The following is a 21,223-nucleotide window of genomic DNA, read 5'->3' on the forward strand; positions in this document are numbered from 1 at the left end:
AGTGAACCTGGGTTCTTTTCCCCTTTGGACTTCCCCTTTGGATTTCCCCTTTGGAAATGCTAGTCCTAACCACTAACAATAGGGCAACGACATGAAAAAATCAGCATGTTCAGTTCTGTGGTCTCCACATTTAGAGATATTTATTTTGTGAGGGGAATCTACAGAATGAGTGGGAACAAGCCCAGATTTGACCTCTTCATTTATTTGGAAGTTCAGAGTAGCCCAGAGTACTTCTGTCATCCTGACAACACTTCTAACTCCTTTCAGTCCTCCCCTTCTGGTGATCACGTCACACATGCCACTATTCTATTCTGATTATCTCCCACCAAAAGAGTCCCCTTTTCTTTCCCCTTGGAAACTGCAGAAAGACCATCTCTCTACAAATAAGGCAGCAGCTTCATTCATTGATGTATGTGTGTGTTAGTTCAGTGTAAATGCCAACAAATCACATTTATTGAAGGCAGAGATTGATCAAGATGTGCCGTGTAGGAACAAACCACATGAAAAGCTGGAAGAACAAAAGCAGGAAGCTGCAAGCAATCACGAGAGACTCCGTACTAACAATTGGAAGCAAACAAAAACTTAAGTATCAGAAACTATCAACAAGGATGAAAAATGCAGGGCTAATTTTGCACCACTAGGTACCTAAAACCTGTACTTTTCATCTTTGAAATACATAATACAGCTTTTTGTTAATTATGTCAGGCAGATTTTGCTAAAGGTGAACTTTAATACTGAGGTGTCAGGGCTGGAGAACTGGCAGCTCAGAGTGGTATTTCTTGAGCATTATGAGGTTTTAGAGACACTGACTGCCTGTATTTTGGATTTTGGACTGTTCAATTTCTAAGTAATCCTCTTCTTTTCTTTTCTTTTCTTTTCTTTTCTTTTCTTTTCTTTTCTTTTCTTTTCTTTTCTTTTCTTTTCTTTTCTTTTCTTTTCTTTTCTTTTCTTTTCTTTTTTTTCTTTTCTTTTCTTTTCTTTTCTTTTCTTTTCTTTTCTTTTCTTTTCTTTTCTTTTCTTTTCTTTTCTTTTCTTTTCTTTTCTTTTCTTTTCTTTTCTTTTCTTTTCTTTTCTTTCCTTTTCTTTTCTTTTTCTTTCCTTTTCTTTTCTTTTTCTTTCCTTTTCTTTCCTTTCCTTTCCTTTTCTTTCCTTTCCTTTCCTTTTCTTTCCTTTCCTTTCCTTTTCTTTCCTTTCCTTTTCTTTTCTTTCCTTTTCTTTTCTTTTCTTTTCTTTTCTTTTCTTTTCTTTTCTTTTCTTTTCTTTTCTTTTCTTTTCTTTTCTTTTCTTTTCTTTTCTTTTCTTTTCTTTTCTTTTCTTTTCTTTTCTTTTCTTTTCTTTTCTTTTCTTTTCTTTTCTTTTCTTTTCTTTCCAAAGATTCTTTTCATAGGTGACTCAACTAACAGAGGGATGATGTACTATCTCATAGAGAGAGTGAATAAGACTCTTCAGGAATGGCAAAAGACTCATGATGTTAAATGTTACTATAATATCAACGAGGGGAAAACATTTATCAGTTACTCCTACTACCCTCAGTTTTGGATGAATGCAAACCAGAGACCAACTTTTGAAAAAGCACTAGAAAAACTGCTCCAGAGGTACTGTACAAACTTTGTTGCTGGCTTGTTTGTATTCTCATTCTATTTACAAACGTGTTTCACACCTTTTGCTACTAAAGTCAGTAAACAATTAAATGTAGCATGTGCAGACAGCACTGGGTGGTTGAAAAATACTGGAAAATTACATCAGGCCTCTGATCAGGTTGCCAGATACACTTGACTGAAATGCAGTGCAATGCAGTTAAAGTGTTTGCCATCTGTTTTAAGGCAACATGTGTTGTTTTTCCTTTCTGGGTTTCAGATCACGTCCCCTGGAGAACACAGACCAGACCGTATTAATTGTAGGTGGTGTTCAGTGGCTTAATTCCAATCACTTACAAATCATCCAAAAGGTGTTGAACAGGTAATGTTATGTACTTGGCGGTACTCCAAGCCCTAAAATGATAAATTAACAGAAACAACACAAAAATTTTTGACATTCAATTTAAATTAAACCTTAAATTTATGACATTTCATTTGCTTTCTCATGGATGTGCAGCTAAGCAGCTTTGGAGGAATAAAAATGCAATGCTTTCTGATGTGTCTGTTAAGTAAAACATGTTTTCTTTCTTCTTAATTTGCTGAACAGGGAAAATCTATCAAATATCCTGGTAATTATCAAATCCATAGGGATGGGCTTTCACCTCCCAGTGGATGGAATACATTCTCTATCACAGGTAAGCTACAGTACTTTTAGAGTGCATTTTCATGGAAGACTTGTAATTTCAGCAATAATTTTGCTGTCTGGTCAAAACAGATTACATCCTCTGCTGAGCAAGCTTTAAGTGGATCAAAGGAAGATTAATGTTTCTATTTGCTCATACTGCTTGCTCATATGGATTCAAAGCAATTTGCCTTATCTCCTGGATTCCACTGCAATCAGAGTACCATCCAAGACATTGTCATGTTCAGTCAGCCATCCCAAGAACCAGAAGAAGCTCCAATATTAAGCTTGCTGCCAAAGTTGAGAAATCAGTCTGGGGATAGGCAGGTTGCTCCTTGTACCATATCAAGTACAAGCCCTCCCCAGGCTTTCACCATGGTTACTGCTGGATCAGATTCACTGGTCTGGCTTCTTTGCATGGCTTTCCATAAATCTATCTTAACCAGCCTATGAAGTCAGAACATTAGAGAGGTGCTGGAATGTACCAGTGAATCTAACCTATTATTTGTGTGTTAACTGGATGTTACAGTCAGTTTAAATCTCATCCAAGACTCTTAAAGTAACAGATGGACTCATTTTAATGTGCTATGTAACTCCTTCAATTCAATACTTCTATTTACAATTTGAGTGATGGTTCTCTACTGAACACGCATAAAATGCGTGACTGAGTTGGGGCTGGGAAGTGCCAGAGGGCAGAATGGAGTAATGATACCTACCAGCACTGCATGTAACACTCCAACTATTCACAGGTGTTGAAAAGAGAAAATTGTTAGTTTTCATAGTTTATGTGCAGCACTCCAATCACACTGGGGACTGGCACCCATGACTTTTTGCAATCATAACACACTAATGTATTCACTGTGTGACTCACTGCTACTCTTACCCATCTTTTTTGCTATAGTGACTGCCCTGAAAGATTTTGGCTAATCTTTCTAAGTTATCACTATCTGCCTTGTCTCACTGGACATATTGGGTCATAGTATCATAGTATCAGTCAAGGTTGGAAGGGACCACAAGAATCATCTAGTTCCAACCCCCTGCCATGGGCAGGGACACCTCACACTAGATCAGGCTGGCCAGAGCCTCATCCCGCCTGGGCTTAAACACCTCCAGGGATGGGGCTTCAACCACCTCCCTGGACAACACATTCCAGGGCTTCACCACTCTCATGGTGAAGAAATTCCTCCTCACATCCAGCCTCAATCTCCCCACCTCCAGCTTCATTCCATTCCCTCTAGTCCTATCACTACATGAGATCCTGACAAGTCCTTCCCCAGCCTTCTTGTAGGCCCCCTTCAGATACTGGAAGGCCACAATCAGGTCACCTCGGAGCCTTGTCCTCTCCAGACTGAACAGCCCCAACTCCTTCAGTCTGTCCTCATAGGAGAGGTGCTCCAGTCCTCTGATCATCCTCGTGGCCCTTCTCTGGACATGTTCCAGCACCTCCACATCCCTCTTGTAATAGGGGCTCCAGAACTGGACACAGTACTCCAGGTGGGGTCTCACCAGAGCTGAGTAGAGGGGGGGAATCACCTCCCTTGACCTGCTGGCCACACTTCTGATGCAGCCCAGGATCTGATTGGCTTTCTGGGCTGCAAGTGCACACTGAGAGCTCATGTTGAGCTTCTCGTCCACCAGCACCCCCAAGTCTCTCTCCGCAGGGCTGCTTTCCAGCCAGTCACTGCCCAGCCTGGATTTGTGCCTGGGGTTGCCTCGACCCAGATGCAGGACCCTGCACTTGGTCTTGTTGAACCTCATGAGGTTGTCTTGTGCCCACCTCTTCAGCCTGTCAAGGTCCTCTGGATGGCATCCCTTCCCTCCAGTGTGTCTGCTGCACCACACAACTTGGTGTCATCAGCAAACTTGCTGAGGGTGCACTCAATGCCACTGTCCATGGCACCCACAAAGATGTTGAGCAAGACTGGTCCCAGGTCCAATCATTTCATTAATTTATCTGGGTGAGCAAATTAGGGTACAGTAGGGAATTATTGTCACCAACATGAAGACATGTCATAGCTCCTGCCATAGTTTTCAGCAGAGTTCAGTCTGAGGAGGAAGGATCAGAACATTGATTGAAGGCATGTGAGGTGAGGTTAGAAAGAGTATTAAAAGCTTCCTAGGATTATCATTTTCTGTTTCTCATCCAGTAAACGTATAAAACTCCAGATATCAAATACAGTGCACAAGCAGCACTCTTTTCCCTTTCAATATTGGAATCATATGCCATATTAACCATGTCATTTAGATGTTCTGGACTTTTGAAGTACCCTGGCTACACTCAAAGACCTTCTGTCTGCAGTGTCAAATCCACCACCTTGCCAAATAGAACAGAATAGAATAAACCAGGTTGGAAGAGACCTTCAAGATCATCGCATCCAACCTATCATCCAACACCACCTAATCAACTAAACCATGCAACCAAGCACTTTATCAAGTCTCCCCCTGAACACCTCCAGTGATTGTGACTCCACCACCTCCCTGGCAGCACATTCCAATGGGCAGTCACTCTCTCTGTGTAGAACTCCTTCTAATCTCCAGCCTAACCCTCCCCTGGCACAGCCTGAGACTGTGTCCTCTTGTTCTGGTTGCCTGGGAGAAGAGACCAACTTCCGCCTGTCTACAACCTCCCTTAAGGTAGTTGTAGAGAGCAATAAGGTCTCCCCTGAGCCTTCTCTTCTCCAGGCTAAGCAACCCCAGCTCCCTCAGCCTCTCTTCATAGGGCTTGTTCTCTAAACCCCTCACCAACTTTGTTGCCATTCTCTGGACACGTTCCAGCAAGTCAACATCCTTCCTAAACTGAGAGGCCCAGAACTGGACACAGTACTCAAGGTGTGGCCTAACCAGTGCACTGTACAGGGGGAGAATGACCTCCTTGCTCCTGCTGGCCACACTGTTCCTGATACAAGTCAGGATGCCATTGGTCCTCATGACCGCCTGGTCACACTGCAGGCTCATGTTCATCCTACCATCAACCAGTACCCCCAGGTCCCTTTCTGCCTCGTGGCTCTCCAGCCACTCTGACCCCAGCCTGTAGCACTGCATGGGGTTGTTGTGGCCAATGTGCAGAACCCAGCACTTGAATATGTTAAATCTCATGCTGTTGGATTCTGCCCATCTGTCCAGCCTGTCAAGGTCTCTTTGCAGAGCCTCTCTATCCTCCAGCAGATCAAGTCCTGCCCCCAGCTTGGTGTTGTTCGCAAATTTACTGATGATTGACTCAATGCCCTCATCCAGATCATCGATAAAGAGGTTAGAGAGCATGGGGCCCAGAACTGATCCCTGGGGCACACCATTAGTGACTGGCCACCAGCTGGATGTGGCACCATTCACCACCACTCTGTGGGCTCGGCCCTCCGGCCAGTTCCTAACCCAACGCAGTGTGCTCTTGTCCAAGCCATGGGCTGATAGCTTGGCCAGGAGAAATGTATGGCTAAAGATTTTTTCTCTTCCTGGCCTTCCTGTAGTGTGTTGTGATATAACCATCTGTTCTTCAGTATAGCCATTTCTACGATGCTCGTGGCCCAATACCATGTTTTTTTAAAACAACAGTCTCAATGACTTTGATTTGAAGCTGAGTTTTCCTCTATAGGAAAAATTCCACCATTTCTTACAGACAACATTATAATATGTTGGGTTTTTTTCTGATTAACACCTCATATTATCTAAGTAGTTACCCAGTTATTTTAAACTACTACCCAGTTATTTAAAACTTATAACTACCCAGCTACTTTAAACCACTCATATTTTAAACTACTTTAAAACCTTCCCATGAAGGAAGCTGTACAGCTACTGAAAAGCAATTATAATTCATGCAAAAGTCTGCAACAGCCTTGGAGCTCTTTTCAAAAGTGAATTTATAGTAATTCATGACTGAAGTATAATATAACAAATCCAAGTGCCAGGTGCTGCATTTTGGCCACAACAACCCCATGCAGAGCTACAGGCTGGGGTCAGAGTGGTTGGAGAGCTGCCAAACAGAAAGGGACCTAGGGGTGCTAATTGACAGCTGCCTAAACATGAGCCAGCAATGTGCCCAGGTGGCCAAGAAGTCCAATGGCATACTGGCCTGCATCAAGAATAGTGTGGCACGCAGGAGCAGGGAAGTCATTGTGCCCCTGTACTCAGCACTGGTTAGGCCACACCTTGAGTACTGTGTCCAGTTCTGGGCCACTCAGTTTAAAAAGGACATTGAGACACTTGAATGTGTCCAGAGAAGGGAAAAGAGACTGGGGAGAGACCTTGAGCACAAGCCCTGTGAGGAGAGGCTGAGGGAGCTGGGATTGCTTAGCCTGGAGAAGAGGAGGCTCAGGGGAGACCTCATTGCTGTCTACAACTACCTGAAGGGTGGTTGTAGCCAGGAAGGGGTTGGTCTCTTCTCTCTAGCAACCAGCACCAGAACAAGAAGACACAGTCTCAAGCTGCACCAGGGGAAGTTTAGGCTCGAGGTGAGGAGAAAGTTCTTTACAGAGAGTTGTTCATCATTGGAATGTGCTGCCCAGGGTGGTGGGGTCACCATCCCTGGAGGTGTTCAAGAGGGGATTGGACGTGGCACTTGGTGCCGTGGTCTGTTAGTCATGAGGTCTGTGGTGACAGGTTGGACTTGATGAGCTTTGAGGTGTCTTCCAACCTTGGTGATACTGTGATACTGTGATAATTTCTTTATTCAAAATGCCATTTTGCTATTCATTTCCACAACAGAATACAGTCACCTTTTAAACAGTCATTCTGACAGGACATTTCCATATTTTATCTGGAATGCAGGCAGAAGTGCAAAACTTGTGGAATGAAAACTTGATCATTCTGGATACAGCAAAAAATTTTGGCTATGAAGTCGTTGACACCTTCGTCATCACCATGGGACGTTACAAAGAATTCCTGCAAGGGAAGTGTGGCTGCCATTTCCATGAGGTAATAGTTTACACTTATATCATTCCCAGGTATTTAAGAGAGATTTTAACTATCAGCTGCTTAGGAACAAAAAAAGCATACAACAGGGTTTGTATTCATAACTCAAAGTTAGGCCTGAATAAATTGCTGTTTGTACAGCAGCACTTGTGCCTCACTGCTCAGAGTGCAACACTGCCCAAGGACAAGCTGAACGGCTGGGGCAGTGATTATTCCTTAAAATAAGAACAAGCACACTCCTCTGCACAGATAACCCCCACAAAAAGATGTTGCATCATTCCCAGGTTTTTATATATTTGCTATGCATTATATATCTCTACTGTTTCTTTGTGGACCCAGTTCATGTTTTGCCATACCTCAGTCTCACAGGTTTTTGTCTGAAACTTTCCTAACTTAGCAGTTCAGCAGACTCCCATAAAACCTCAGGTATGTTAAAAAAAGACTCCATCTTACTACCATATATCTGTTTTCATATGTCTGAGAATCACAGAGGAATAGAGTTATAGAATCATTTTGACTGGAGATCATCAAGTCCAACTGTTAAGCCGACACTGCTATGTCACCAGAAAACCATGTCCCTAAGCACGATATCTACATGTCTTTTGGTAAGGGATGGTGGATTTACCATTTCACTGGGCAGTGTTTTCCAGTGTTTTACAACCCTTTCTGTGGAAAACATTTTCATAGTAAGCAATGTAAACCTTCCCTGGCACAACTTGAGACCATTTCTTCTTGTCTTATTGCTTGTTATTTGGGGTGTGAGACTGGCCCTCTAGGGTGGTTATAATGACTGACAATACAAACCTAAGTGTAAGTCTCTTGTTCTCACACATGCCCATAGTTCTGTTTTCCTTGCCTGAAATCTATAGAAATTCTGTCTTCTGTTTTATAACTACTGCACTGGTGAGACAGGGGCATGGTAAAACACATGAGTAAGGCCATTGAGAGCATATTTTTCTGTTCAGTCAAAGTTCTGTTCATTCAAAGAATGAAAACAGAGAGTATGAATTCTGAGTGGCCAACATTAGAATAGAATAGAATAGAATAGAATAGAATAGAATAGAATAGAATAGAATAGAATAGAATAGAATAGAATAGAATAGAATAGAATAGAATAGAATAGAATAGAATAGAATAGAATTAACCAGGTTGGAAAAGACCTTTGAGATCATTGAGTCCAAGCTATTGTCCAACACAATCAACGAAACCATGGCACCAAGCACCCCATCCAGTCTCTTCCTAAACACCTCCAGTGATGGTGACTCCATCACCTCCCTGGGCAGCCATTCCAATGGCCAATCACTCTTTCTGTGAAGAATTTCTTCCTAACATCCAGCCTAAACCTCCCCTGGCACAGCTTGAGACTGTGTCCTCTCATTCTGGTGCTGGTTTTCTGGCAGAGGAAACCAACCCCCACCTGACTACAACCTCCCTTCAAGTAGTTGTAGACAGCAATAAAGTCTCCTCTGAGCTTCCTCCTCTCCAGGTTAAGCTACCCCAGCTCCCTCAGCCTCTCCTCATAGGGCTTGTGCTCCAAACCCCTCACCAGCTTTGTTGCCCTTCTCTGGACACATCGCAGCAACTCAACATCTTTCCTAAATTGAGGGGGGCCTCTGTGAAAGATCTGCAAATAAGATTTCCTTCTTCAGATACCCACAGTATACCCTATAAAACAAAATATATTGTGACTAATTAAACCAAACAGACTGAAACTCAGTGTAGATGAGCAAAGTTCAAGCACAACCTCCAGAGTGTCTTTTCATTGTCTACTGTGTGAGGACTAGCATAGCAAGCCTATTTTCTAGTAGCCAGTGGACTATATTTTCAGCCACAGCAGTCACTTTTACATGAAGCAGAGTGGAAAAATAAAAGTCATTAGTAACTATAAGGCTTTTATTTTTCTCCTTAAATATCACACAGAGATATATCGCAGAGACTGTCTTTGGACAACAAAAACATTCCCAAAATAGAATGGGTCAACAGTCAGCTGCCACTAGTTAGGATTCTGCTCTGGTATGAGGATCCCTGGGACTGACCACAGGTTTGGGAACGTTATCAGACCCATCTGACCTCACAGCTGTGCTGTGTGTCAACCTCACAGCTGGTTTCCACCTCAGGCTCCTCAGCAGGTTATGTGTTTTCAGCCTGTTCCTGTGGCCTTTGTCCTGCTTTGGGACCAAACACAGCAGGTGTGGTTAGTTAACCAATCCTTTAATCTACTCTGCTCAGTACATAAGAGAGACACAAACACTGCTCCATCCAAACAGAGCTGGAAAAGGAGTAAGTCACAGAGCAGATATTTATACAATGGATAAATAGTCCCATGGAGTAAAGGCCTCCCTCCATTTCACCCAGATGGCTTATACTGACCCTTTTTTTTTGTCTAGAACCCAGATGTTGGTGTCTTCATGGGTCATTGCTGATGCTCACCATTTCCACAGAGCTTTTCAGTGAAACAGAGAGCTTTAAAATGAAATGTTTCAAATACTTTGAATGGAACTGGGTGAAAACAGCAGGGCGTGATCGGTCACAAGCATTTTTCATGCACTCCTCCATCATTTTATATGAGCTCATGTGCAGATTTGGCCTTGTTTCTCTGCTGGAGGAATCGCAACAGAGCGTAGGTGTTTCTGGGGAGGATCAGGGGAGAATTTGGCTCACAGAACTGTTAATGAGGCTTGAGAGGTTGTTGTGCCTGAGAGAGAAGTAGCTGCACCCAGGAGAATCTGTCAGTCCCCAGAAACCAGACTTGGTTCTGGAGAAAAGCAAAAAGAAAGTCCTTCAATGTTTTTGATACCTCATTAGTTTTAACAGTTTTGTCATTAGTTTATACCTACATCCTGGCAAATGGAATTTCATCAGGTGCTGAAGCAGTTTGCACTAGAAAAATGGCATTTTGCCTCCGAGGACAAAGCCAAAAACACTATGTAAAACACCAGCAGTTTTCATGTTTTATGACACCAAATGAGATGGATTAGATACACTGCTTTGTACTTTCTCTTAAAGAAATGGCCTACTAAACTCCTAGAAGATGGAGCTCCTCTGTAAATGCCATCTGAAGTAAAACACGGCTGTGCAGGAATGGAGGACTTGTTCTATGGAATGTTCTGTGCAAGCAGAAAACAAGAATTGAAATGCATTCAGTAGTTCTCATTTAGTTCTCACTAACTGGCCAAAGAAAGCTATTTCCCCTCATTGTCCTGTGATCAATTATTAGAATAGAATAGAATAGAATAGAATAGAATAGAATAGAATAGAATAGAATAGAATAGAATAGAATAGAATAGAATAGAATAGACCAGGTTGGAAAAAACCTTCAAGATCATCATGTCCAACCTATCATCCAACACCATCTAATTAACTAAACCATGGCACCAAGCACCCCATCAAGTCTCTTCCTAAACACCTCCAATGATGGTGACTCCACCACCTCCCCAGGCAGCACATTCCAATGGGTAATCACGCTCTCTGTGTAGATTTTCTTCCTAAGACGCAGTCTGAACCTCCCCTGGCACAGCTTGAGACTGTGTCCTCTTGTTCTGGTGCCGGTTGTCTGGGAGAAGAGACCAATCCCCTCCTGGCTATAACCTCCCTTCAGGTAGTTGTAGAGAGCAATAAGCCTCCTCTTCTCCAGGCTAAGCAACCCCAGCTCCCTTAGCCTCTCTTCATAGGGCTTAGGCTCCAAACCCCTCACGAACTTTGTTGCCCTCCTCTGGTCAACTTCTTTCCTAAATTGAGGGGCCCAGAACTGCACACAGGACTCAAGGTGTGGCCTAACCAGTGCAGTGTACAGGGGGAGAATGACCTCCCAGCTCCTGCTGGCCTGTAGTGGATATGCCCTCAGAAATGAGCGGCAGATGTATCAATGAAAATATAAGTTTATTTATATATATATATATATGCAAACTCTGTAATGGGGTATTTACAGTCACCCTTCACAGGTATCAATATTCGGTTAGTGGAACTATCTTTACAGAATGTTATGTATGGGCATTTAAATCAAAATGATTCACAGAACTTATAATCGAAACTGAGTCAGAGAGTGGCGGGGGAGGGGTTGGTCAGTGACCGGCAACCCTCCACCCGGAGCAATTTAAACGCTATCCTAACTGAAGCTTTATAAAGAAGGGCTTGGCTTACTCACAAGCTGAGAACTTCGTGAAGTCTTTCCTTAATAATGTTTATCGTCCAGAGAACGTGGCACAGATGTGCCGTAATAAGGAGACAGGAAATGGCGCCGGCCATGTGGCCGCACCGCGTGGCTCTGCTGTTCTCTCCCTGGATACAAAAGGTTCTTCACTCGGAGGGGGGCTGTGGCAGGTCAGCAATGCTGGTTCACACGGGCTTCCAGGTTTTCTCCTACAGCGATGGATCACACAGTGGTTGATCCCACGGAGTGCTGTCCACGGCACCGCACACAGCTGGGTGATGGTGGCAAAGGACCACGAGATCTCTTGAAGCACTGGCACACACACACACAGAGGCTCCAACACCAAGGTGGGGGGGCTCATTTACCAAACGACCCCTATTTACCATTTGCCCCAGTGAATACTGGTCCAATAAGCATCTGTTGCTAACGCAAAGATTAATCAATGAACTGACACCTACCAAATATGGCCTAAGTATATGCTATACCCAGGGAAACAAACATATAGCCTGCCTCTTGTACTGCAGGGGTGAGACCACACCCAGGTAGGCTGTTTACCTGGACTCAGTGGCGCCAGGATCCCCCCCTGCCGCCTCCAGAAAGGAGGGCTACCAAAGGAGGGTTAACACACAGAGAAATATATCCTACACAAATGTTTGGGGCACAATCCTGACCATAAGCATCGTTCATTACATGGCCACACTGTTCCTGATGCAGGCCAGGATGCCATTGGCCTTCTTGGCCACCTGGGCACATTGCTGGCTCATGTCCAGCCTACCATCAACCAGTACCCCTAAGTCCCTCTCTGCCTTGCCGCTTTCCAGCCACTCTGACCCCAGCCTGTAGCACTGCATGGGGTTGTTGTGGCCAGTGTGCAGAACCCGGCACTTGGATGTGTTAAATCTCATGCCGCTGGATTCTGCCCATCTGTCCAGCCTGTCAAGGTCCCTCTGCAGAGCCTCTCTACCCTCCAGCAGATCAACTCCTGCCCCCAGCTTGGTGTCATCTGCAAATTTACTCATGATGGACTCAATGCCCTCATCCAGATCATCAATAAAGATGTTAAAGAGCATGGGGCCCAGCAGTGATCCTTGGGGCACACCACTAGTGAGTTCCCACCAACCCGCTTCAGAGAGCCTTGGGTCACTCTTTGACATAGAAATCCACAGCTCTGCAGAGCCTACAGTCTTTCCTGAGGTTTCCAAGAGATCTGGACACACAAAGTAATTATAACAAATTGGGACCAAAAAAATCTCGCGTAACTCTGGCATTCTCTGCCCCAATATATTTCTAGTGCCATGCACATATACAAACCTGATTTTGAAATTCCTTCTTCACAAATGCTTATGGAGTAGATTTTCCAGCAGTTATAAAGACTTCTATGGAACCTATTGCCTTTTTTTTCTTAATTTAGATTTATTTCCTAGGGTAATGGCAATGAAATCATGATCATAGCATAAAAACCAGCAAACCTGGGATTTTGGTATCTTAATGACTGGCTGCTGGATGAACATTAGATTGCATTCCTGGGAGATTATGCCTAACAGGAATGCAGTTTGGGTGACTGGTTCGGGGTGGCATCGTTTTGAAATAGTTGTAAGATCTGAGGCACTAATCTAGAAAAATAAACCTGTGTGAAAACAAATAACAGCCCTTGGCTTAGCTGCATCAAATTGATCAGAGGATACATTAATTTTCTACATGGATAGTTCCTGGTCTTTTTTCTTTAATTCATCCAGCTTCCTCACAGGCTCTCTGCCCAGCCTTTCAAGCCTTGAACGTGTCCAGAGAAGGGCAACGAGGCTGGGGAGAGGCCTTGAGCACAAGCCCTACAAGGAGAGGCTGAGAGAGCTGGGATTGTTTAGCCTGGAGAAGAGGAGGCTCAGGGGAGACCTTATTGCTGTCTACCTGAAGGTTGTGGCCAGGAGGGTGTTGATCTCTTCTCCCAGGCAACCAGCACCACAGCAAGAGGACACAGTCTCAAGCTGCACCAGGGGAAGTTTAGGCTGGAGGTGAGGAGAAAGTTCTTCACTGAGAGAGTTGTTAGCCATTGGAATGTGCTGCCTGGGGAGGTGGTGGAGTCACCATCCCTAGAGGTGTTGAAGAGGGGACTGGACATGGCATTTGGTTCCATGGTCTAGTCATGAGGTCTGTGGTGACAGGTTGGACTTGATGATCTTTGAGGTCTCTTCCAACCTTGGTGATTCTGTGATAATTTCTGTGACTCCTTCACTCACATTTAACTTCCTATGATTTGTTTCATTTGCTATGAGCTTCACTGCACATGAACCTTGCTTCTGATTGTTCAGTGGCAGTAAATATTTGAATGCTGATATGATTCTGCATAATTTTATGCATTAATAAGTGAAGTATGATTTCCAAGTGTCTGCTGGGATTGATATAGCAGAAAAAAACATGAACATCAGAGATATCAAGCCAGCATGTATTTAATCTTTTAAATGTAAGTTAACCACTTGGCCCTGTTTCTGCTTTCTCTGGGTTTACCAGTGCCTGAGTTGAGGTCCTGTGTTCTGTCTCTGCCAAGTTTCTGAAGTTTTGTCACTCTTGAACATGCTTCATAATTCATCAGTGACTGTGTGTTCTCTAAGATGGGGCCTCTGGCTGCTCACAGGAGACCATAACCCCAGTCATTAGGCTCCTGACAACCATACCTTTCACTTTCTCTCTCATTGGTCCCATGGGCAGCTGTGGGCTTTTTCCATACAAATTGAACATGATAATCCCAGAGCTTTATATGTATTTGGAGGGCCAAGGAGGAGCATCCTTCTGAACTAATTTACTGAACCACATTGCAATGTCAATGTGATGCCACAGGGAGAGGGATGCCAAACTGCACCATAAATCCTTTCTTGGAGTAACATAACACATGATTTTTTTCACTTCAACATGGAACTGGAAAAGGTTTGCATCAAGACGTGAGAGTGAAACATTCTCATTTTGCTCACACCTGAGACAAAACATATCTTCCTTGAGTGCTTGGGATCACAGCAAGACTTAAATCTTCCTGCAAGTCAGGGCTGTCCTGAGTTTATTTTTTACCCTGGTAAATATACAGTCAAGCTGTTAAATCTGAATTTTGCTGTTCAAATAAATTGTCCCTAATGAAGAGATGGAGCCTAATATGCAAAGGCATTACAGCTTCAAGCAACTGAGTATAATGAGCTTATACATTTAGATTTCAAGGCTTAAGTGAGTAAGATCTTGCACTTTAACTAATGTGTAACATAGCAAGTTGGTCCATCAGAATAGTGTTTCTCTATATTACATATAGAATAGAATAGAATAGAATGGAATAGAATAGAATAGAATAGAACAGAATTAACCAGGTTGGAAAAGACCTTCAAGATCATCGAGTCCAACCTATTATCCAACACTAATCAACTAAACCGTGGCACCATGCACCCCATAAAGTATCTTCCTAAACACGTCCAGCAATGGTTACTTCACCACCTCCCTGGGCAGCCCATTCCAATGGCCAATCTCTCTTTCTATGAGGAACTTCTTCCTAATATCCAGCCTAAACCTCCTCTGGTGCAGCTTGAGACTGTGTCCTCTTGTTCTGGCGCTGGTTGCCTGGGAGAAGAAACCAACCCCCTCCTGGCTACAACCACCCTTCAGGTAGTTGTAGAGAGCAATAAGGTCTCCTCTGAGACGTCCTCCTCTGAGACCTCCTCCTTTGTGGGCAGCTTGAAACTCAAGGGAAGAGTATAGAATCATAGAATAGAATCATAGAATCAATAAGGTTGGAAAAGACCTCAAAGATCATCAAGTCCAACCTATCACCCAAGACCTCATGACTACAAGACCATGGCACCAAATGCCACATCCAATCCCCTCTTGAACACCTCCAGGGATGGTAACACCACCACCTCCTTGGGCAGCTCATTCCAATGCATAGAATCATAGAACCAATAAGGTTGGAAAAGTATCAGGCCCTGCTTTGTGGAGAACTGTCTTAGCATTTCTGTACACCCATCTCTGTATCTTCCCAGGAGCAGGCAGAAAGCACTCACATATTTTACTTCTTTTGCAGGTGGTGAAATCCAATCCCTCTGAAGAAAGTCCACACATAACAATGACGTTATCAAGGCACTATACACTGGGGAAATATTTCGGCAGTCAAAGCAAGCCGTCACTACTGCAGGACTATGGAAAAAATTCTCAGTCCCCATATCATGTCCGAGGTCCAATAAATCAAGTTTATTCTGAAATCCTTCTCAGCAGGATCTGTGCAAGGAAGAGAGAGTTTGTCAGCACATAGCCTTTCTTGGATATAGCACTGGGACTAGAGCCACTACCTGAGTGGCAATTGAAGGACCACGGTGAATTTACGACGTGCTTTCTTGGTTGGCTGAATGCACACCAAATGAGATTTAAGCTATGTGGCATTTTTCCTAAAACTTTATGATGGCAAGATATGGTCTGGCAACTCTGTGGTGTCAAAATGGAAGATGGAGATTGCAAAGGAGAGAAGAAGGGAAGTTATTTGAACAGTTGCCAAAGGACAGAACATCTGTAGCACGAGAAACTCTCTGTTAATGATAGTAAAGACAGATAAACACATACGGTTGGACAGTTTGGAAAGGACTGCTTTAGCTCTTCAGCACTATCTAATTTTGTATTAATAGAGATGCTGTAACATTTGAATGTATTTAGAAACTGGCTACATTCCATCTTAGAGAGCTTTAACTTGGTTTATACGATTTTCAAAAGTCTATTAGCATTTTCCTGGTGACACCAAGTTTTGAAATGTAGTGTTTTTAGTGGAAACACACCACTTCCTCTGTACCTTAGACAGGACAGATGTCTACCCTTTCTTCTTTTTACATGCTCTAAGGCTAATATAGGGATATATTACTTAGACTTGAGACTGCTTACAGCTGTCTCAATGTGACATGTAAATATAGTGAATACGACAACATAGCCTTATTTATGGTCCCAGTATAGGAGAGTGGCCATGTGCAGGAAGAGTGCTTAGATATGTGCTTCAGTGACTGCTTTGTCCTGTAAGCTAGCAAGTATTAGCCCTGCATGGAAGTGCCATTTCTTATAAAATGTGCCATTTTTAATAAAATACTTGCCAATGTGTGAAGCCACTGCCATGAACTGAAGAACATCCCCTTTGCAAGCACACATAAGCACTTTGGGATCTAGTTTTCAATCTCTCATAGAGAGTGTGTGATAGGAGAAGGACATACTGCCTGCATCTCACGCTTGGCAGGGATAAGACCTTCTCTGAACACTAGTTTTATGCTGTATCCCAGCTAGATCACAAATATTTGCCTACTCTGTGTGAATCCCTAGCTGGGAACTGGCTGCTGATCCCCTGCCACAGCACTGGCATCACACTCATTCACCTTTGAGGTGTCCTGATGGAAAACCAATCATATTTCAGGCTTAGCAGATGGGTGATGGTTTTATGGCACTCCATAAGAATACACTTCCTACAAATTACCCAGTTATGGATTTTTATGAATCCACTCAAGAAGCAGGCAATCAAGCCACCAATCTCTCCCACCATGCACCAGAGAAGGGAGTCAGAATGTGATTAAGTATGAATCTAATATTAAATATAATTCTCCACTAGGTTCTTCTGCCTTTGGGAAAGGAAGCCACAAGCAATGTCAGGTGATAAATTATATCACAGAACTAATCACCGTCTTATTTGCCTTTGTACCAAACAAAGAGACAGCCCTTTGTATAATATAGAATCAATGAGAAAAGGGCTGCCCTTTGTGTAATATAGAATTAGGGGTAGAAATTCATGAAGCCACATTTAGGTTTTGCATAGACCCTCAAACTCAACGCAGCTGAAGTTATGCCAATTCTTTGTCTTTCAGGTAAGATATGTAGAGATATGATGTGAAATTGCCATGTGGCTTCCCTAGCTAATAGAAGGATCCTCAGAAAGAAGATCTGGAATGTCTAATTTAGGACTATATTGACAAAGCTCCTAACTTAGACAATGAGACTACATTTTGTGAGGCAATGTGATTATCTCTGTTTCTGTATAATGTGCTGCTGCTGTGCTCACAGTAAATGTCCCTGAATTTCTATGTAAGGTTTCCCCTGGCATGAACTTTACATGGAAGACAGGTCAGGAGCTGTGTATAAGTACTGAAAGTGTCAGTGTTTGGTTTTGAGTAATATGAATATCTAAGGAATGTAATTGTATGTAAATAATATAATATATAATCTTGGGTCTGGAACTCCAGGGCTGCACAGCTTTTATGTTCAAGGATTTAATATCATATAATCAATATTAGTAGATACAAAAGGCAGCCTTTGGCACTAAGGTGGTCAATGATAGGTATATTACAATCCTACATCTGTTAAGGTGAGGGTTTTTTTATTAAGCTCATTTAAATCCACATGCTGTTACTGTTATTCTTCTGTACACAAATATTTTTAAGGCATGAACTGGCTTTCTATGTTGTTTTGGGGTTTTCTGTTAATCAAAGCCTATTGCTGAAGCATCAGCTATAAAGATGACAAGGAAAGAGCTGACTTTGTTATACTGCAGTTGATATCTGCAAATGTGCAATTCATCACTTCTGATGTCACCACAAAATGGTTTACATGTGCTGTCTACCCAGATGTCTTAATGTTTTCCAAATCTTAATAGTTTTCAAATGTATCAAGTGGAAATTTTCCTCTGTGTGTTCTAATTTTTACATGTCAGCGTATATACATACATATGTATGTGTGTGTGTGTGTGTCTCTACAAAGTGATTGACACAATGTGCAAACTGATCTCTACTTAAATGAATAGAATAGAATAGAATAGAATAGAATAGAATAGAATAGAATAGAATAGAATAGAATAGAATAGAATAGAATAGAATAGAATAGAATAAACCAGGTTGGAAGAGACCTTCAAGATCATCGCGTCCAACCTATCATCCAACACCACCTAATCAACTAAACCACACAACCAAGCACCCTGTCAAGTCTCCTCCTGAACACCTCCAGTGATGGCGACTCCACCACCTCCCCGGGCAGTCCATTCCAATGGGCAATCACTCTCTCTGTGTAAAACTTCCTCCTGACCTCCAGCCTGAACTTCCCCTGGTGCAGCCTGAGACTGTGTCCTCTTGTTCTGGTGCTGGCTGCCTGGGAGAAGAGACCATCATCAGCCTGTCTACAACCCCCCTTCAGGTAGTTGTAGAGAGCAATAAGGTCACCCCTGAGTCTCCTCCTCTCCAGGCTAAGCAGCCCCAGCTCCCTCAGCCTCTCCTCATAGGGCTTGTGTTCCAAGCCCCTCACCAACTTCATTGCCCTTCTCTGGACTTGTTCCAGCAAGTCAACATCCCTCCTAAACTGAGGGGCCCAGAAGTGGACACAGGACTCGAGGTGTGGCCTATCCAGTGCAGTGCACAGAGGCAGAATGACCTCCCTGCTCCTGCTGGCCACACTGTTCTTAATGCAGGCCAGGATGCCATTGGCCCTCTTGGCTGCCTGGGCACACTGCAGGCTCATGTTCAGCCTGCCATCGACCAGTACCCCCAGGTCCCTCTCTGCCTGGCTGCTCTCCAGTCACTCTGACCCCAGCCTGTAGCTCTGCATGGGGTTGTTGTGTGTTTTCTCCATGAGCTTCTAATTTCAGTAACTAAATGGAAAGAACCAAGATAAAATTTTAGTTATCACACTCCAAACTGACCTGTCTCCTCTCCCTTCAGTAACATAAACAATCCAAGACAGAAGACATTTAGCTGTTTTACATTGTTTATGCTTAATTTTCTCTCTTAACACAAAGGGGATTCTACACAGGAAAATACATACATTTGTGTTAAACCAAATTCACAATGCTCACACATCTTATTAGGCCTACTATGCTGTGTCAGAGGGAGCCATTAGGGTAACTTGCAGCTTCACTGAAATAATTATCTTTTTCTTCTTGTGTGACATGTACAGTGTCAATCAGCACAGCACTGATTTCTAATTGATGAGTACTATAAAAAAAACCAGAGTTTTAGACTTTGAATAAATTGTTTCCAGCAATACACATGATCCATGTAATCTTAAGAATAAATGAAACAAATGCTGACTAAAGCAAGCATGAAGACATATTTTTGTTATTTAACAGGCAGCTGTGGCTTGGACAGGAGCACTCTGCACTGGGTGAGGAACTGGCTGGAGGGCCATGCCCAGAGAGTGGTGGTGAATGGTGCCACATCCAGCTGGAGGCCAGTCACTAGTGGTGTCCCCCAGGGATCAGTGCTGGGCCCCATCCTGTTTAATATCTTCATTTATGATCTGGATGAGGGGATTGAGTCAGTCATCAGTAAATTTGTGGATGACACTAAGTTGGAAGCAGTTGTTGATCTGTTAGAGGATGGAAGGGCTCTGCAGAGGGACCTCGACCGACTGGACAGACAGGCAGAGTCCAACATGATGGCATTCAACAAGTCCAAGTGCCAGGTGCTGCACTTTGGCCACAACAACCCCATGCAGTGCTACAGGCTGGGGTCAGAGTGGCTGGAGAGCTGTCAGACAGAAAGGGACCTGGGGGTACTGATTGATAGCTGGATCAACATGAGCCAGCAGTGTGCCCAGGCAGCCAAGAAGGCCAACGGAATCCTGGCCTGAATCAAGAATAGTGTGGACAGCAGGAGCAGGGAGGTCATTCTACCGCTGTACTCAGCACTGGTTAGGCCACACCTTGAGTCCTGTGTCCAGTTCTGGGCCACTCAGTTTAGGAAGGACATTGAGACACTTGAACATGTCTAGAGAAGGGAAAAGAGGCTGAGGAGAGACCTTGAGCACAAGCCCTATGAGGAGAGGCTGAAGGAGCTAGGGTTGTTTAGCCTGGAGAAGAGGAGATCAGTGGAGACCTCTTTGCTGTCTACAACTACCTGAGGGGAAGTTGTAGCCAGGAAGGGGTTGGTCTCTTCTCCCAGTCAATCAACACCAGAACAAGAGGACACAGTCTCAAGCTGTGCCAGGGGAAGTTTAGGCTGGAGGTGAGGAGGAAGTTCTTCACAGAGAGAGTTGTTAGCCATTGAAATGAGCTGCCCAGGGAGGCGGTGGAGTCACCATCCCTGGAGGTGTTCAGGAGGGAATTGGACGTGACATTTGGTGCCATGGTTTAGTAGTCATGAGGTCTTGTGTGAGAGGTTGGACTTGATGATCTTTGAGGTCTTTTCCAACCTTGTTGATTCTATGATTCTGAATATACCTAGCTTATCTAGGAATCTGAAAGGCAGGAATTGTGACTGACATGGGAGCATCACTTGCTCATACACATTAAAATTTACAAACTAAGAAAATAAAAGGATTACTGATTGAATTCCAGTGTTTCCAGTGTCACCTCCTGTGACATTTTGCCTGAATTAGTATTAAGGTTTTCCTACTGTATTAAGATTTACTAATAATAATGTAGGATTATTTTGCCTCCATATTTGCCTCCTTTGGCCCTGCTACTTACCATTAAAAGAGCAAGGACCTAATTATGAAGGTGAGTTGCATTTCCTAAAACAGACCTAAACAAAAAACCAAAGGAAATAAAATTGATGGTCCTGGAACTGGTGGTAGGATTGAAATCATGAGGCTAGGCCACAAGTACACCAATAAGTGGTGGTTCCTGCTCAATATCTGCTCAGCAGCATGTGCAGGTTAGAGTGTAAACACAAGGTATTCTTTAAGATACACACTCTGACATGCAGGGCAGTAATCTCAGCTGTTATTGCATCCCCCTAGACTTTATATGAAGCTGCAGTGTGGTGTACCAATATCCAATGAGTTGTAACTCCTCACTTCTCATATAATTCCATAGATGTTGTACAGTTATTTGGGTTTGAGCCTTAGATGACAACCTAGAATAGAATAGAATAGAATAGAATAGAATAGAATAGAATAGAATAGAATAGAATAGAATAGAATAGAATAGAA

General features: G+C 43.3%; 1 protein-coding gene across 4 annotated transcripts in view; it reads left to right on the plus strand.

The window, feature by feature from the left end:
• CPED1 (cadherin like and PC-esterase domain containing 1) overlaps nucleotides 1-18,422 on the plus strand; it is a 184,526-nt gene extending 166,104 nt beyond the window's left edge. For 3 of the 4 annotated variants that reach the window (XM_068165086.1, XM_068165102.1, XM_068165093.1), the window contains 5 exons: nucleotides 1,375-1,595; nucleotides 1,858-1,959; nucleotides 2,185-2,272; nucleotides 7,021-7,167; nucleotides 15,366-18,422. In XM_068165086.1, coding sequence (XP_068021187.1) covers nucleotides 1,375-1,595; nucleotides 1,858-1,959; nucleotides 2,185-2,272; nucleotides 7,021-7,167; nucleotides 15,366-15,593 — 786 coding nt within the window. In that variant the 3' untranslated portion in view covers nucleotides 15,594-18,422. The remainder of the gene's footprint in view (nucleotides 1-1,374; nucleotides 1,596-1,857; nucleotides 1,960-2,184; nucleotides 2,273-7,020; nucleotides 7,168-15,365) is intronic. The other variant, XM_068165113.1, reaches the window with a different exon arrangement.
• Nucleotides 18,423-21,223: the final 2,801 nt, after the last annotated feature.

The sequence above is a fragment of the Melanerpes formicivorus genome, unplaced genomic scaffold, assembly GCF_026170545.1.
Source record: "Melanerpes formicivorus ecotype bairdi unplaced genomic scaffold, bMelFor1.0.p_v2 SCAF_3, whole genome shotgun sequence".
Taxonomy (NCBI): Eukaryota; Metazoa; Chordata; class Aves; order Piciformes; family Picidae; genus Melanerpes; species Melanerpes formicivorus.